This window comes from Pelodiscus sinensis, chromosome 4, assembly GCF_049634645.1.
Source record: "Pelodiscus sinensis isolate JC-2024 chromosome 4, ASM4963464v1, whole genome shotgun sequence".
Classification (NCBI taxonomy): Eukaryota; Metazoa; Chordata; order Testudines; family Trionychidae; genus Pelodiscus; species Pelodiscus sinensis.
The window spans coordinates 103,973,132-103,991,530 of record NC_134714.1 but is presented as its reverse complement, the minus strand read 5'-3'; the positions used below and the strand labels follow the sequence as shown (position 1 = coordinate 103,991,530).

Sequence of the window (18,399 nt, the reverse complement as noted above, 5' to 3'; positions counted from 1 at the left end):
TTCCTCCCGGGGTAGGGGACAGACGCCAGCTGTGAGGGCCGTGTGTTTGAGCAGCCTTGGACAGCTGCCACCCACCAGGCTCATCAGGCTTGGATGCACATGTGGGGGCTCTGAGGGAAAGGTTCTCTCAAGCACCCCAATAACTCTCGCCAGGGCCTCCCTAATAGGGGCTTCTGTCTTGCTGTTCTATCCCTTCCCCCTCCCCTTGCCTGTTCCCTGATCTCCCAATAAATCTGTGTGGTTTGAAAACAAAAAGAAGTCTTTTTTATTGAACATTAAGAGAAGGTGGGCAGGGGGAGGGGGAATTGGGAGGGGGAATCAGGACTGGGAGGAGTATTGGGGCAGCTCAAGGTGTCGGGTGCAGGGACCTTGTTGGGTTGGGTTGGTCTGGGGGCCACAAAAGGGTGGAGAGGAGGAGGTGCTAAAGTGGAGTCAGGGTTGGCAGGGGGCAGGAGGAGGGGGCCGTAGACATCACCTGGGGAGGGACCATGGGCATTACTAAAGGAAGAAGCAAACGAATATCAGAGTGGACTGGCAGGTGGGCAATGGCCATAGGAGGGGGGCCAGGAAGGTGGAAGCCTGGAGCAGCAGCATCAGTTGGGTGTTCTGCCATGTGGGAAATGATGCTACACATTGTGTCACAGCATGACATCAATTAGTACAAGGCGCACTCCCGCCACGCCAGGTCTGCATTAACCCTACACTCCAGGGTGTGGTGGATATCTCAGAGAACGCCGACATGCTGGCGCATCAGGTCCTCCTACACCTTGGCTCATCTGCGGGTCCCCCAGTCTCTGGCAGATGGCTTCAGTGGTGTGGCTCAGCCCTCCGTCCCAGCTGGTCCGGCTGTGGAGAACACACAAGAGGGAGAGGCAGTCAGTCATCCCTGCAGACACTGTCCCTGAGGCTGGGCCCACCTCTGTGAGCAGTGACCACAACATTCTGCGGCCCAGAAGAGGGGGATGTCCCAGGTGTTTTCGTACTTTGGTACCTTCAGTGGTCAGGCCTGTCAGTGTCAGCGTCGTCTGGTCAGGGTCGTCCTGGCGCGCTCCTGACAGGACCTCTACTCCATTGGTGGTGATAAACTTTCAGCTGAGTACGTGACAATCAGCACTCTCTTTACCTAGAGTGTTAGACCCCGTGTACTTGGGTCAACACAGGAGATCTCTGAGAGGCCCTGGAAATGGCAGATGCAGGCAAGATTTGAAATCAATCGAGCAGGTTTATTGTCAAATACGAAGCTCTACCAGTTGGTAACAGAGATCAGTACAATGTTACACCACTGGGCACTGTGGCCTGCGTTGACAAGGTACCAACACCGGGCAGGCCTATTGCCATATATCAGATATTAACAGCAGTTAGTCAAAGTTAAGCTACTGTGCATTCTGTAAGTTCAGGCAATGACACCTGCCGTTCAGGTGTCTAGTGCGCCCTCCCCCCCCCAGGTTGGCCGGAGAGAACCCGCTGCGGTTTGCTTTTATAGACAGGTACAAACAACTTACATCATTTCTTTACGTACCAGGTTACCACCCTCTGTTGCCTAGTTACCACCCCTCACCTTATGGAAGGGGGGCTTACTTACTATCCTTTATGCTGTCAATCTCGACCCGGTCCTGAACCTATGTCGGTATGTACATTAGTTTTTAGGGAGTCTTTGTACCAAGACATTTCTTATTAAGATGTTCCGCTACTCCCCTTTGGCTTACAGTTTGTACCCAGTGCCTCCCTATGTCCTTCCATGCTTCATCTAACTTACACAATTACACAGTTATCAGTATAAGAGGGGTAGCCGTGTTGGTCTAAATCTGCAAAAGTGGCGAGGAGTCCTGTGGCACCTTATAGACTAACTGAAGTGTAGGAACATAAGCTTTCGTGGGCAAAGACCCACTTCGTCAGATGCATGTAGTGGAAATTTCCAGAGGCAGGTATGAATGCAGGCCAGAATCAGGCTGGAGATGACGAGGTGGATCCAAGCAAGGAGGATGAGGCCCACTTCTAGTAGCTGATCTGGAGGTGTGAATTCCAAGAGAGGAGAAGCTGCTTTTGTAGTTAGCAAGCCATTCACAGTCTTTGTTTAATCCAGAGTTGACTGTGTCAAACTTGAAGATGAACTTTAGCTCAGCAGTTTCTCTTTGAAGTGCAGTAGGATAGCTACCTTTAGATCTGTGTGTCCAGGAAGATTGAAGCGTTCCCCTACAGGTTTTTGTATGTTGCCCTTCCTAATATCTGATTTGTGTCCATTGATTCTTTTATGTAGGGACTGTCCAGTTTGGCTGATGTATATAGCAGTGGGGCATTGTTGGCACATGATGGCATATATTACGCTAGTAGATGTGCAGGAGAATGAACCAGTGACAGTATGGCTGATCTGGTTAGATCCTGTGATGGTATTGCTGGTGTATATATGTGGGCAGAGTTGGCACCGAGGTTTGTTGCATGGATTGGTTCCTGAGTTAGAGTTATTATGGTGTGGTGTGTAGTTGCTGGTGAAAATATGCTTCAGGATGGCGGGTTGTCTGTCGGCAAGGACTGGCCTACCTCCCAAGGCCTGTGAAAGCGAGGGATCATTGTCCAGGATGGGTTGTAGATCACTAATGATGCGTTGGAGAGGTTTTAGCTGAGGACTGTAGGTGATGGCCAGTGGTGTTCTGTTTGTTTCTTTCTTGGGCTTGTCCTGTAGCAGGAGGCTTCTGGGTATACGTCTGGCTATGTCAATCTGTCTCCTCACTTCCTCGTGTGGGTATCGTAGTTTACAGAATGCTTGTTGAAGATCTTGTAGGTGTAGGTCTCTGTCTGAGGGGTTGGAGCATATGCGGTTGTATCTCAGTGTTTGGCTGTAAACAATGGATCGTGTGGTGTGTCCGGGATGGAAGCTGGAGGCATGCAGGTAAGCATAGCAGTCAGTAGGCTTTTGATATAGGGTGGTATTGCAGTGACCGTCAATTATTTGCACCATGGTGTCCAGGAAATGGACCTCCCATGTAGACTGGTCCATGCTGAGGTTGATCATGGGGTGGAAGCTGTTGAAATCATGGTGAAATTCTTCCAGAGTCTCCTTCCCATGGGTCCAGATGATGATGATGTCATCGATGTAGCATAGGTAGTCTGTAGTCATGCAGAACGCAATGCCATTCACAGCCTCCGGAACAACTCTGACATTATAATCAAAGAGGCTGACAAAGGAGGTGCTGTTGTCATCATTCTGATTATCTGATTATCACATAATTCTATTATGTGTTCTGAGTGGCCACCAGGGCACTGTTTTTTTTCCTGGAGGCCATTTCTTACACAAAAACCCCTGCTCCCCGTCCACACATGCCTTTCCACAAAAGAACTCTTTTGCAAAAAGGCTTCTTCCTCATAGAAAGAGGAATACCAATTGTGCAAAAACCCCTCTGTTCTTTCAATGTTTTTGCACAAAAATGCACTTGAGGTGTGGAAGCTCTATGGGTTTTGTCAGAAAAACATCCATTTTTCCAACAAAACTCTGTAGCGTAGCCATAGCCTATGGGTGGGGTGTTGTGATTCAACACTACATGTAAGACATATAAATGTGCAGTGGAGTTCAGAGGGCTCAGGACTGAGAGTTGAGGTGTCAGAGGATGCAGGAATTAGGGTTGGGATGTATGAGAGGCTCAGGGCAGGGGGTTGTGGTTTATGAAGGGCAGCAGTTTGGCATGTGTGGGGGTGCAGGAATTAGAGTTAGGGTGTATGAAGAGCTCAGGGAAAAGCATTTGGTGTGTGGGGATATAGAAATTGGGGCAGAGGGCTGGAGATGTGGGGGGAAGGAGGGTCCAGGAGTCAGGGTTGAAGTTCATGGGGGCTCAGGGTGGGGGGACTGAGGAGGGGCTCAGGTTTTTGGTGTGTGGAGTCAGGGCAGGGGGCTGGGAGTGTGTGGTGGAGCAAGGTGATATGAGGGTGCAGGATTCAGAGCAGGGGGCTGAGGGGTTTAAGGGTGAGTGCAGGGGTCAAGGGTGCCATTTTGGAGGGTAGGGAAGCTGCAGCCACACATTCAAGGTCCAAGTGTGCTGCTTTTCCCACTTCCTGTGACTACAGAGCAAGGGGAAAGTGCAGAGCTTGCTGCATTCTCACATTCCTGGCTGTCCAGAAGAGGGGCAGAGGAGGAATGCAGCAGGATTTGCACTTTCCCCTTGCTCTATAAGCAGAGGAAGCAGGATAAGCAACAGGGCCCCAGTATATGCAGCTTTAGCCTCACCTCTATTCCCCAAAATGGCAGTGGTGAGTGGAGGGCTCAGAGCTGGGCCAGCCATGGGAAGCACCTCCAGAGAGCCCTTCTAACCTGCCAGACTCTTTCTTGCTGAGTGTGGCAGTCTGCAGGAAGCTGGGAGACAGGCTGGGAGTGCCCCTCCCCTTCCATGTAGTTGAGTGTCCCAGTTAGCCAGCCATCTTCTAGCCAGAGTGTTGCACCAGGGCACACGGGCTTACTTTCACCTCTGATCATGTTCCTCTTCCATTGAGCCTGTCAACCATTGAAGTGTCAACACCTTTACATGTTCATAAACCATATGTATGGTTTTCTTGTACTGTTCAGGTGCTGAAGAGATGCTGAAGGGTATGCATAAGAATATGTATCTGCCAAATGGGATATTAACTCTGAAACACTTTCAACTTCATTTAATTTTAGCTGAAACCTGAGGATGCATTCAATTTACTGAAATATTGAAGTTTTGCAAATGGAACCCTCCTCTCATCTGGCACTTGTCACTGTGTGTGCACATGTGTACATACACAATTTTTATAAAGACTGATAGTTCTTCTATAATTAGGAAATTCTGTCTATGTTTGCTCACTTCAATCCAAGATTATTCAGTGGAAATAAAAACGCAAATTACAATAGAAATACTATATTTGTGTTGCAGAAAGAGTTCTTCAGATTACTTTACCATAATAAATTCTTTCTGAGATCATGCATAACAAGTCTGAATGCAGAAGAAATTGCTATGATTCAAAGCTCACAATGTAATATAATTTTTGTCAGGAAATAAAAAATACATTCTTTTGCCATTTTCAAATGGCTGTGAGACACCCTTCCAAGCTTTGCTCCACAAACTTGTATGTATATAAATAATAAAAGGGTAGGGAGAAAGATCAATACATGAGACACTATTGAGCAAATGCAGAGAGAAAACACTGTAATACAAAATCTTAGTGTCAGTCTCCTAGACTACAGTCAATTTCCATATTAGCAGATAAGAATAGTCATACTGAGTCAGCCCTATGGTCCATCTATCCAGTGTCCCATATCCAAAAGTGGCCAGTGTCAGTTGCATCGGAGGGAATGAACAAAATAGAGCAATTCATTGAGCAGTCCATCCCCTGTCATCTAGCAATCAGCTTTTTAGGGACACCCTGTGCATAGGTCTATATCCCTGATCATGCCACTGATGGGCCTATCCTCCATGAACTTATTCAAGTCTTTTTTTAGCCTATCTGACATGTGGCATGCATTTGGAATGTTATTTCTGCCTTTTCCTTACTGACATCACCATTAAGGCTTTGCAAATTTGAGGCAGATAGGTATTGTTTTTTTGGTATCTGGTAGGGATGCAAAATCCTGGATAATTAGCTAATTGGTTAACCCTAAACTTTAACTGGTTAACTGTCTAAGCAGGCACTGGGCTGGGGACCACTCCAGCCTGGCTGCAGAAGCCCCCCCAACTTATGGGGCTTTCTCTCCCAGCCCCACACTGGGTCTAGCTGCTGGCTCCCAGACCTGCACAGCACCCAAGCCCATCAGCTTTTGCAGACCAGCTTTTGCGATCCTGCTCTTTCATTTTCTTTATCTCTCTGGAGTAGTTGATTCAGTACTGTCCAAAATGACACGTGACATCTATTTGGAAAATGAGAACCTCTTTTCTACACAGAATCTAGAAGTAATACAATTGGCACTGGAAATCCAGAATCCTCATGAGAAGGGCTTGCATTCCTTAAAGATTAATTAATGGACTTTTGACTTGACAAAATCTGAGTTCAGAAATGTTTGTTTCTCCCTTATCAGTGGATGGCAACTCCCACCCCAAGAAGTAGATGATAAGTAGGAGGGAACTCAGAGGAAACAATGTGAGTGGGAATTTGCCCAAGTGAGGGTTGAGGGTCATATAGATATCCCTTTGGTAAGAAAACCCCCTAGAAAGTATTGCTCAGGTCAAACTGCAGAGTTTTCTCCTGGGAGTGATCCCATTGGGGCTTATGTATGCATATGCATGCAAGCAAGCAGGGAGCAGGCCCGCCAAGACCATGAATAAGTCTAGATTTGTGAAGAAATTCTGCAGTTCTTGGGCTTAGTTTGAGCACTAGATATTTGCAACTAGGATTGGATACTACATACTAACCCAGTGCAGACCAGCTCTAGAGATGCTGCCATACGAACCCCAACAGTAGACAGCACTGTTCAGCCCTCACCTCAAGGACATGAAGAGGTTTCCTTCACAAAGTCCATTGGCCCTTTTCCTCTATCTCTGGAGGGGAATGATGGTGTAATAACAAACTGACTAATCCCTTCCAGCTACACCCCAGAAGTCCAAACAGTGGAGATGTGCAAAGACATCATGAGGGGACCCATCCTTGTAGGTGATAAATCTGAGGATTTGTCCCAGATTGAAGTGTCATTAGAGGAGGTTTTGGAATTAATTGATAAACGTAACAGTACCAAGTCCAGATGGCATTTACCCTAGAGTTCTCAAAGAACTCAAATGTGAAATTGCCGAACTATTAACTATGGTTTGTAACCTTTGGTTAATGTAACGCTAATATTTAAAAAGGGCTCTAGAGGCAAGCCCGGCAATTACAGACCCATAAGTCTAACGTCAAATTAGTTGAAACAATAGTAAAGAATAAAATTGTCAGACACATAGAAGAACATAATTTGTTGGGCAAAAGTCAACATGGTTTCTGTAAAGGGAAATCATGTCTTACTAATCGTTTAGAGTTCTTTGAAGAGGTCAACAAACATGAGGACAAGGGGCATCCAGTAGATATAGTGTACTTAGATTTCCAGAAAGCCATTGATAAGGTCCCTCACCAAAGGCTCTTATGTAAATTAAATTGTCATAGGATAAGCGGGAAGATAAGGATGGATTGAGAACTGGTTAAAAGACAGGAAACAAAGGGTAGGAATAAATGGTAAATTTTCAGAATGGAGAGGGGTAACTAGTGGTGTTCCCCAAGGGTCAGTTCTAGGACCAATCCTATTCAAATTATTCATAAATGATCTGGAGAAAGGGATAAACAGTGAGGTGGCAAAGTTGGCAGACAATACTAAACTGCTCAAGGTAGTTAAGACCAAAGCAGACTGTGAAGAACGTCAAAAAGATCTCACCAAATGCAACAAAATGGCCAATGAAATTTAATGTGGATAAATGTAAAGTAATGCATTATGGAACAAATAATCCCAACTATATATACAATATGATGGGGGCTAATTTACCTATAACTAATCATTTAAACTAATGATATTGGTGTCATCATGGACAGTTCTCTGAAAACATCCATGAAGTGTGCAGCAGCAGCCAAAAAAACAAATAGGATGATAGGTATCATTTAAAAGGGATAGAGACTATGACGGAGAATATCTTATTGTGCTTATATAGATCGATGGTACGCCCACATCTTGAATACTGCATACAGATGTGGTCTCCTCATCTCAAAAAAGATATACTGGCATTGGAAAAGGTTCAGAGAAGGGCAACAAAAATGATTAGGGGTTTGGAACGGGTCCCATATGAGGAGAGATTAAAGAGACTAGGGGTATGTCTTTACTACCATTTCAAATTAATTTATTTTGAATTAGTTAATTCAAAATAAGCTAATTCACAATAACGCATTTAGACACAAAAACTAATTTGAAATAGCGTTTTTCTAATTCTAAATAGCGTGTCCACATTGAGTGAACCCTGAATCGAAGGTAAGGCTGGCTGGAACCAGTGCCAAAAGGGCATCAAGGTCGGACTTAGTGTGTGGAGCTGCTGCCTCAGGCTAGCCGAGATCTGTGCTTAAAGGGACCCGACCCCTCCATCCTGGACGGACAGTTCTCAGGTTTCTCTGCATTCTGGTCTACCTCGCTGAGGGACAGCAAAGCATTTGTGTCTCGGAGTGCTCTGCTTGCCCTCATTCGGGACACCACGGCACTGTGCAACATGGAAACAGACCTATCCCTGGGGACTCTGCTGCATCTCATGGACACGTTGCCAGCAGCCTGGCTGCACTGTCTGCAGGCTGCCATCCGGGCGGACCATTGAGGGGCTGTCAGGATCCAGGGGGCCCTGCGGAAGAACTTCTACCCTAAAGAGTACTAACAGTCTCCCCGGTCTGCCCCATTCCTCCCACTCGTCCTTCCACTTACCCTTCCCTAGCCCCCCTTCCTGATGTCAAATAAAATATGCGTATTTTCAAAAATAGAAACAACGGGGGTGGGGGGATGAACCTCTGGGGAGACAGGGAAAGGAGGCAGGAGCGGGCAGGAGAGAGGATGGGGGAGGGAAGGGGGAAAACTTGGAGGAGGTAGCTGGAAGGGGGAAGCAAGGAGAAGAAGGGGGAGGGGAATCTCAGCGCTCAGGGGTGGGGGTCTTGCTGGGCCAACTGCCTCCCAGCACCACGGGAGAGGGGGCCTCGGCGTCCCTGGGGGGATGGGGAGGAGGGTGCAGAGGTTGAGGTGGAGGGTGTGGAGATTGAGGAGGAGGGTGTGGAGGTTGAGGAGGAAGAGGTGGGAGGGGGCAGGAGTGGGAGGAGGAACAGTAGTTGGGGGGGCAGCAGGTGCAGGACCGGCATGAGGCAACATGCTCTGCACCAGGGCCTGCAGATGGTGACAGATAGCACGATCCTGGACAAGCAGCTCCCGCTGGAACTCCTGGTTGTTCTGCCCCTGCTGCTCCATGATTCGGGTCTGGGCTTGCAGGACCTGCAGGTGCTGTTCTCAGTACCTCTGTCGCGTGGTGATGGTCCTGCTGAGGGTGCGGGACCATGTCCCAGACGGAGTGGTGTGCCCTTCATGAGCAGCTGGTGCAGCTGTAGAGAAAGAAGAGAAGTGGTTAGTTGTCCCTGGGGACACAGTGGATAATGCCCAGCCCCCTCCTGCGAGGTGAGGGTGACCCTGCCCTGCAGCGTCAGAGCCGACGCGCTTGCACAGAGGCCGTGGTTGGCATGTCCGACTCTGCCCAGGAGTGGAAGATGCCCCGAGACCGCACCCAGGCCCCTGTGCTGTGGATAGGGCAGCGAGGCGGGAGGGAGATGTCCCCTGCCCCTGTGTAGAGGGGGCATGTGAAGGGAGGGCGCCCTGCTGTGTCCCGCCCTGAGGTCAGGAGCGTGTTGGGTCTCGTCACACACATGTGTGGCTATTGAGCTACGGCCCCTGTGTGGCACGCAGCTGGAGCCACCTACCCAAGGGTGGACTGGTATGTGCCCGCATGTGCACAGGTGGCTGCGTGATCTGTGGGAGGCATGGCCCATGCACGCAGTCCCTGGTTTCCCTCCCTGCCTCCCCACCGGGTAGGGGACAGTGCTGGCACTTACCTGGTATGGCTTTCCCAGACGACCCTGCTGATTCTGGTGCCGGGACAGCTGGTGGTGGCCCCTCTGCTGCGCCTGGGTCAGAGACCTCAGCTCCCGGCTCGCTGCCCCCCGGGCTGGCGTGGACCTCCCTGCCCCACAGGATTTGGTTGAGGGCGGGGAAGTAGGGGCAGGTGGAAGCCCCTGCTGCGGCGCCACCCCTAGTCCTTAACTGTCAGGCACACCTGCTCCTGGGTGCACCTGTGTCCCTTGCGGGCCATGGTGGCCACTATAGAGCCGTAGACGGCAGCATTCCTTTGACTGGTGCGGAGATCATGGACATTGGGGGCCTCCCCCCACACTTCAATGAGATACATGATTTCTGCACCAGTCTAGGTGGGTGCGCGCTGTCTACCAGGCTGGGCCCTGGGTACTGGGGGACTGGGCGGGGGATGGCTGGCTGCCATTGTGTGGCCACTGGCTGAGGGGCTGCGGCTTCTGGCAGGCCTGGCTCTTGCACGTGCCCAGTGGCCAGCGTCTACCCCTTTAAGGGCCCTGGGGCTGCGGGAGGGGATAGGAGTTTTCCTGGTTTGGCCCAGAGTGGCCACCAGAGGAAACTGGGAAGGGCTAGAGGCCCCCTAATTTGAAATAACTGTCTACATAGTACTTATTTCGAATTAGCTATTTCAAATTTGGTGTTATTCCTCATAGAATGAGGTTTATCACATTCGAAATAAGTGCTCCACTATTTCGAATTTATTTTGAAATAGCGGTTTGGCTGTGTAGATGCTATTAAAGTTCATTCGAAATAACTGCTGTTATTTCAAATTAACTTTGTAGTGTAGACATTCCCTAGGACTTTTCAGCTTAGAAAAGAGGAGACTAAGGGGGAATATGATAGAGGTCTATAAAAGCATGGGTGGTGTGGAGAAAGTAAATAAAGAAAAGTTATTTACTTGTTCCCACAATATAAGAACTAGGGGTCGCCAAATGAAATTAATGGGCAGCAGGTTTAAAACAAATAAAAGGAAGTTCTTCTTATAGACTCATAGACTTTAAGGTCAGAAGGGACCATTATGATCATCTAGTCTGACCCCCTGCACAATGCAGGCCACAGAATCTCACCCACCCACTGCTAGAATAATCCTCTCACCTATATCTCAGATATTGAAGCCTTCAAATACTTTGAAGACCCCAAGATGCAGAGAATCCTCCAGCTGTGATCTGTACCTCATGCTACAGAGGAAGGTGAAAAACCTCCAGAGTCTCTGCCAATCTACCCTGGAGGAAAATTCCTTCCTGACCCCAAATATGGTGATCAGCTGAACCCTGAGCATGTGGACAAGACTCACCAGCCAGACACCCAGGAAAAGTTCTCTATAATAACTCCTATCATCCCCCCATTAACCTATTTACCACTGATAATGAATGGTCAATTAGTTACTGAGATCATGTTATCTCAGCAAACCATCCCCTTCATAAACCCATCTAGTTTAATCTTGAAGCCAGCTAGATCTTTTGCCCCCACTACTTCCCTTGGAAGGCCGTTCCAGAACCTCACTCCTCTAATTGTTAGAAACCTTCGTCTAATCTCAATTCTAAACTTCCTACTAGCCAACTTATATCCATTTGTTCTTGTGTCCACATTAGTATTAAGCTTAAATAATTCCTCTCCCTCCCTGGTATTTATTCCTCTGGGGGTATGTCTACACTACAAAGTTAGTTTGAACTAACGGACGTTAGTTCGAACTAACTTTAATAGGTGCTACACTAGCGCTCCGCTAGTTCGAATTTAAATCAAACTAGTGGAGCGCTTAGTTCGAACTAGGAAAACCTCATTTTACGAGGATTAAGCCTAGTTCGAACTAGCTAGTTCGAATTAAGGGGTGTGTAGCCCCTTAATTCGAACTAGTGGATGCTAGCCCTCCCCAGGTTTCCCTGGTGGCCACTTTTGCCAATACCAGGGAAACTCGTCTGCCCCCCTCCCTGCCCCGGACCCCTTACAGGGGCATGGGCTGGCTACGGTGCCCATGCCAGGTGCAAGCCTGACAGCACCCAGCCAGCAGACCCTGCACCTGGCATGGATCAAGCCACCCACCCGATGCCCCCCAGCCCTCCCCCTCTTTCCGGGACCAGGCTGGCGGCTCCCGGGAGCTTGCCTGAGACTGCAAGAGGCGGGCACCCACCTGGGCTAGTGCGGACATCGTGGACCTTGTCCACGATCTCCGCACTAGGCACAGGAAAGTGGCCGTCTAGGGCAGGAGAGCTGCCAGCCTGGCCACCCAGGAGCAGGTGTGCAAGAGAATAAAGGGGGTCCACTGAGACCCCCGACCCTGAGCCCTGAGCTTACAATGGCCGTCCTGGGTCCGACCAAAGGTCCATCTAGCCCAGTAGCCTGTCTGCCAACAGCGGCCAACCCTAGGGACCCTGGAGGGGATGGACCGAAGACAGTGACCAAGCCATTTGTCTCGTGCCATCCCTCTCCAGCCTTCCACAAACCTTGGGCAGGGACACCACTCCTACCCCCTGGCTAATACTACTCCATGGACCCAACGTCCATGACTTGATCTCACTTCCCTTTAAACTCTGTTCTAGTTGTAGCCTTCACAGCCTCCTGCAGCAAGGAGTTCCACAGGTTGACTCTTTGCTTTGTGAAGAAGAACTTTCTGTTACTAGTTTGAAGCCTGCTACCCATTCCTTTCCTTTGGTGTCCTCTAGTCCTTCTTTATGGGAACTAATGAAGAACTTTTCTGTATGCACCGTCTCCATCCAACTCCTGCTTTTAGAGACCTCTATCCTGTCCCCCCTCCGTTTCCTCTTTTCTAAGCTGAAAAGTCCCAGTCTCTTTAGCCTCTCTTCATGTGGGACCAGTTCCCAACCCCTGATCATTTTAGTTGCCCTCCCCTCTCCCAACCTCTCTCTTCCCCTCTCCCACCTCCTTTTCCCAGTCTCCCCCTGTTTTGTTCAATAAAGACAGATTCCATTTTGGAAGACACGTTATCTTTATTTTGTACATCAAGAAGAGGGGCTAGGGAAGGGTAAGTGGAAGCAGGTAAGGGAGGAGTGGTGTACGAGCCCCCGATGGGGAGGACTGGGCTGGCTCTGTGGGCTTCTGGGGGTGCAAGCTCTCCTGCAGCCCCCCAATTGCCCCCTCTCTCCAGATGGCAGCCAGGCTGATGGCTGAGTGGTGTGATGTGCCCAGTGTGGGTAGTCCAGGCAATCCAAGCCAGGACTACTTTGCAAGCGGGGCACCCCTGAGAACTGTCTGTCCGGGGTGGGGGTCGGGACCCTTTAAGCACAGCCCTCGGCTAGCCTGAGACCACAGCTCCACGCTCTAAATCCTTCTCTGATGCCCTGCCGGCACTGCTTCCGGCCATCCTTAAGCCCAGTTCAGGGTCCACTTAATGTGGACATGCTAGTTCGAATTAGCAAAACGCTAATTCGAACTAGTTTTTTAGTCTGGATCCGTTAGTTCGAATTAGCTTAGTTTGAATTAACTAAGTCGAACTAAGTTAGTTCGAATTAATGTTGTAGTGTAGACGTACCCTAATATATTTAAAAAGTGCAATCATGTCCCCCCTCAGCCTTCTTTTGGTTAAGGTAAACAAGCCAAGCTCCTTGAGTCTCCTTTCATAAGACAGGTTTTCCATTCCTCGGATCATCCTAGTGGCCCTTCTTTGTACCTGTTCCAGTTTGAATTCATCCTTCTTAAACATGGGAGACCAGAACTGCACACAATATTCCAAATGGGGTCTCACCAATGCCTTGTATAATGGCACTAACACCTCCTTATCCCCCTTGTTGGTTCGGCAACTACTTGATGAAGGAATTCATCAGCTATCACATCTAGGAATATGTGAGCCCTATTATTATTACTAGCACTTGTTCGCCAGTCTATATCTGGAAAGTTGAAATCTCCCATGATTACGCAGTTTCCATGAGTATTTACTTCATTAAAAAGTAAAAAGGTCTCTATCTATATCCAAATTGGATCCTGGTTGTCTGTAACATACCCCAAGCACTATCCCAGGGGAGGTTCTGATAGTTTTCTTTCCCAATGTGATTTTTGCCCAAACAGACGCTGTCTTCTCCATTCCATCACTTTTTATTTCTTTACAATCTACCTCATCTTTGATATACAATGCGACTCCACCACCTTTACTCTTATTTCTGTCTTTCCTAAACAGCACATACCCTTCAATACCTGTACTCCAGTCATGCCTAGTATTCCACCATGTTTCTGTTATTCCTATAATATCTGGTTTCACTTCCTGGACCAATAGCTTCTTCACACAGCGCATAGTCAATCTATGGAACTCCTTGCCTGATGAGGTTGTGAAGACTAGGACTATAACAGGGTTTAAAAGAGAACTAGATACATTCATGGAGGTTAAGTCTATTAATGGCTATTAGCCAGAATGGGTAAGGAATGGTGTCCCTAGCTTCTATTTGTCAGAGGGTGGAGATGGATGGCAGGAGAGATATTGCTTGATCACTGTTTGGTTCACTCCTTCTGGGATACCTGGCATTGGCCACTGTCAGCAGACAGGATACTGGGCTGGATGGACCTTTGGTCTGACCCAGTATGACTGTTCTCATGTTCTAATCCTGTTGTGAATTCCCTATGACAGGGACCGTCAGGTGTGGACAGGTCCTAGAAAAGTGGGGCCCCAATCTGGATCTGGGTTTGGATGCTGCCATAATACAAATAAAGCATAATAATATAGAAAAGTACTCGTTTTCTATAAGCAATTATATACAAATATAAAATGTCTGACAAAAACTAAACCATAACCTATGGGTTGTGTATATGGTTTTTAAAAACATTTTAAATGAATTTAACATATTGTATTAAAGTGCAGTTTCAAGCCAAGAGATATGATTTAAAAATCTGAGAGATCCAAATTTAATCATGGTACAATCCCATTAACTACTATGGTCTTACCCTGGATGGATGAGTTTAGCCTGGTAAATGTTCATTTTTACATTTACATGAGTTTAGCCTGGTAAATGTTCATTTTAGCCATATTCTGCTTTCAGTACTACAGATGCATGCCCCATTGGAATCAATAGGAGCTGCAGCAACTATGTAGATGAAATAGAATTAATTTCTGGGGAAGTAACAGCAGCACAGAAGAATTTGGTTTGTTTACTGCTGGAGAAGAGGAAACATTTAGTTCTGCTAAAAGTTTTCTCTGGCCCCTGACCACAGTGGTTGAAGTGTGCTTAGGATATGGTGTTTTGTGCACTGGTTCAGTTAAAGAAATTGCCCACTGTGACGTAGTGGGGGTACTTGCTGGGCTGTGGTGACCCCTGCTGTCTGGAGCAAGACCCAGCAGGGAAAACCTCGCTAGGCAGAGGTAAGGCCAAACTGGTTGAACCAGTGGCCAGACACCCCCCCATGGAGAGGAACAAAGGAAGGTGGAATGCGGCCCTGACTGGGGGGGCAGGGCTGCAAGGGAATTTAGTTAGTGGGTTGGTGGCTGTCTGGGAGGATGGATGAGACAGCCTAGGGAGAGGAGCTGGAGTTTTAGGGGCCCAGTCTCCCCCATCTCAAGGGGGCCTGAGGCATCCTAGCCCAGTTCCTGTAACCAGATTACATCTGTGCTGCGCTGTGCTGGAGGAGCAATAAACCACCCTCAATTCCACTGGCTGGTACAGTCTGTTTGTGCCATTTCGGGGTGCAGGAGACGGGGAACCCCCAACGCGCCGTCACACTGGTGTCAGAAGTGGGATGCACTGCACCCCGTGGATGGAGCTTCCAGCGGCAAGCGACAAGGCGCAGTAGAAGCAAGAGCCCTGGAGCCAGGCTTGCTGGAGACAGAGCGAAGCGGTTCCTGGGAATCGTGGGGCGCTGCAGCACTAGACTGGTGAGTCTGCACCGAGGGGCCCAGCGGGCAGATGGCCTACGCCCGACTCTTGAAGGCAGAGCTGGTGGGGCTGTGCAGAGAGAGGGGCTTGACTGTGCGGAAAGCAACCAAGGCCCAGCTGATTACCCAGCTGGAAGAGAATGACCAGCCACAGGGCCAGGATCTTGTCCCCAGGGGAAGCAGCCAGACCCCCCCGGAGAGTGTGTCAGGCTCAGAGAGGGGGAGGAGCGCTGGAACCCACCGGAGAGATGAGACAGCGTCTCCCGGGAGGCCTGCAAGCCGTAGCGCATCTAGGGCAGGGGCCAGCCCAGCGGAGCTGCGGCGGCTGGAGATCCAGCTGCGGATGAAGGAATTGGAAGTAGAGGACCGAGAGAAGGAGCGCCAGGATCGAGAGAAGGAGCGCCAAGATCGAGAGAGGCAGCGACAGCATGAGCTGGCCATGGCAGAGCGGAGAACTGGCGAGGCACCGGCTGCGCCAAGTGCGGATGGGCCCCAGGGTCCCGGGGCTGCCAGGCGCTTGGAGAGGCCCGTGGTGGCCCAACTGAAGGACGTGGGTGACATAGACGGGTTCCTCAGTGCCTTTGAGAGGGCCTGTGGACTGCAACGGGTTCCCCCGGCTGACTGGCTGCAGGAGCTCATCCCCGCACTGAACCAGGAGGCGGCCGGAGTGCTCAGTCAGCTGGAGGACCTACAGCCAGGGGATTACAGCCGAGTCAAGGAGGCCCTGCTGCACAAGTTCGGGCTGACCCCCGAGATGTACAGGAAGAAGTTCCGGGGGGTACAGAAAGGGCCACGGGAGACCTATATGGACCTGGCCTCCCGCCTGGCACAATACTGCCGCAAGTGGGTGTCTGGAGTCGGAGCCCAGACCGCAGAGGAGCTGCTCAAGCTGGTCATGATGGAGCAGTTCTATGAAGCGTGCCCACCCAAACTGAGGCTGTGGCTCAAGGACCGGAGACCAGAGAACCCCCAGGAGGCCGGGAGACTGGCGGATGAGTTCACGGAGAGCCGGTCCGGGTGTGAACGGGAGTCCCGGAGAGAGAGGGAACCGCGCAGAGACCGGATCTCGGCTGAGCGACGGAGGGAGTCAACTACGGGGCGAGACCAAGGAACAGGTCGTCTGCACCCCAGAGAACCAGCCAGGGCCTGGACAGAGACAGCCCAAAGCCTAACTTGCCATCGCTGTGGGCAAAAAGGCCACAAGAGGGCTCAGTGCACCAGGTCCCAGGACCGGGGACTTTCCAGGGTTAACTGGCTGGGGCGGGAGGAAGGGCAGGCTGCCCCAGAGGCAGGGGCTGGCAGGCAAACCTCAGCTCAGAGAGAGGGGAAGGATGCTCAGTGCACCTCCCCTGGGAGGTCTGATTCTCAGGAGGCGGATTTCTCCGTGTACCGGGTGGGGGCAGGACGGCCCCTGCGGAGCGAGTGCCTCATACCCCTGGAGGTGGATGGTAGGAAGGTGATGGGCTTCTGGGACACGGGGGCGGAGGTGACTCTGGCCCGATCCGACATAGTGGCCCCGGAGCGGATACTACCCCACGCGCAGCTGACCCTGAAGGGCATAGACGGGTCCCCGTTTAAGGTGCCTGTAGCCAGGGTGCATCTGAAATGGGGGGCGAAGGAAGGCCTCAAGGAAGTGGGGGTGCACCCGCACTTGCCCACCGAGGTGCTGATGGGGAATGACCTAGAGGAGTGGCCCCATGAATCCCAGCGGGCTCTAGTCACTACCCGGAACCAGAGCCAGCGGGGGGCTGACAACGTGGGTCCAGGGAAGGACTCCTGGCAGCGTCCTCAGGGTCCCATCCCAGTGGACACGGGGTCCAGCCAGGCTGGGACTCCGGACCTAGGCAGAGGTGGGGGACAGGTCCCGATCCCTGCCTCAGCAGCTGAATTCCAGGCTGAGGTGCAGGCAGACCCCTCCTTGCAGAGGCTGAGGGACCAGGCTGGCCTCCATGCAGCTCAGCCCCGGGGGAGAGGTGGCCAGGAGAGATTCCTGCGGGAGCGCGGGCTCCTGTTCCGTGAGTGGCTCCCCCCCAGGAAGGCGAGGGCATGGGGTGTCCAGCGGCAGCTGGTCGTCCCCCGAAAGTATCGCCTCAAGCTGCTGTATTTGGCCCACGATGTCCCTGTTGGGGGCCACCGGGGGATCCGGAGCACCCGGCTGAAGCTGCTCCAGCACTTCTATTGGCCGGGAATCTTTACAGCCGTGCAGCGGTACTGCCGGTCCTGTGACTCCTGCCAGAGGGGCGGGAAGGCCCAAGACAGGAGGAAAGCGGCTTGGGGGTCTCTACCCCAGATAAAGTACCCTCTGGGCTTGCTGAGAGAGTTATGGGAGGGGAAGACCTCCCTGGATGGAGCATCGGGGGTGGAAGCCGCCCTGGTTATCCAGAGAAGGCTCACTGGGCTCATGGCCCCGGCCCGAGAGACCCTGGCCAGAGATCAAGGCCAGCGGAAGGGTGGGTGTGACCCCCGGGGACAGGCCTGCGCCAGTCGCCCTGGAGCGGGGCGGCGAGTGGACAGACGGAAGCCAGCTCATGTGGGGCCTCGCCACGGCCGGCCTGAGTCAAGGGGAGCACCCATGTCCCCAGGTCGGGTTCCCACGCAGAGGACCCGAACTTCCCTAGGTCACGAGCGGAGTGACCCTGCTCAGTTCGCTCTCGGAGGGGGGAGAACTGTGACGTAGTGGGGGTACTTGCTGGGCTGTGGTGACCCCTGCTGTCTGGAGCAAGACCCAGCAGGGAAAACCTCGCTAGGCAGAGGTAAGGCCAAACTGGTTGAACCAGTGGCCAGACACCCCCCATGGAGAGGAACAAAGGAAGGTGGAATGCGGCCCTGACTGGGGGGGCAGGGCTGCAAGGGAATTTAGTTAGTGGGTTGGTGGCTGTCTGGGAGGATGGATGAGACAGCCTAGGGAGAGGAGCTGGAGTTTTAGGGGCCCAGTCTCCCCCATCTCAAGGGGGCCTGAGGCATCCTAGCCCAGTTCCTGTAACCAGATTACATCTGTGCTGCGCTGTGCTGGAGGAGCAATAAA

General features: G+C 51.0%; 1 protein-coding gene across 5 annotated transcripts in view; it reads right to left on the bottom strand.

Moving 5' to 3' along the window:
• GALNT18 (polypeptide N-acetylgalactosaminyltransferase 18) overlaps positions 1–18,399 on the bottom strand; it is a 938,084-nt gene that overhangs the window by 225,955 nt on the left and 693,730 nt on the right. Inside the window, exon 9 of one of the 5 annotated variants that reach the window (XM_075927914.1) lies at positions 8,440–9,024. The exons of 1 other annotated variant lie outside the window; for it this stretch is intronic. In XM_075927914.1, coding sequence (XP_075784029.1) covers positions 8,572–9,024 — 453 coding nt within the window. In that variant the 3' untranslated portion in view covers positions 8,440–8,571. Of the gene's footprint in view, positions 1–8,439; positions 9,025–18,399 lie in introns of those variants that run through there. 3 more of the 5 variants (XM_075927907.1, XM_075927905.1, XM_075927906.1) reach the window with 3 other exon arrangements.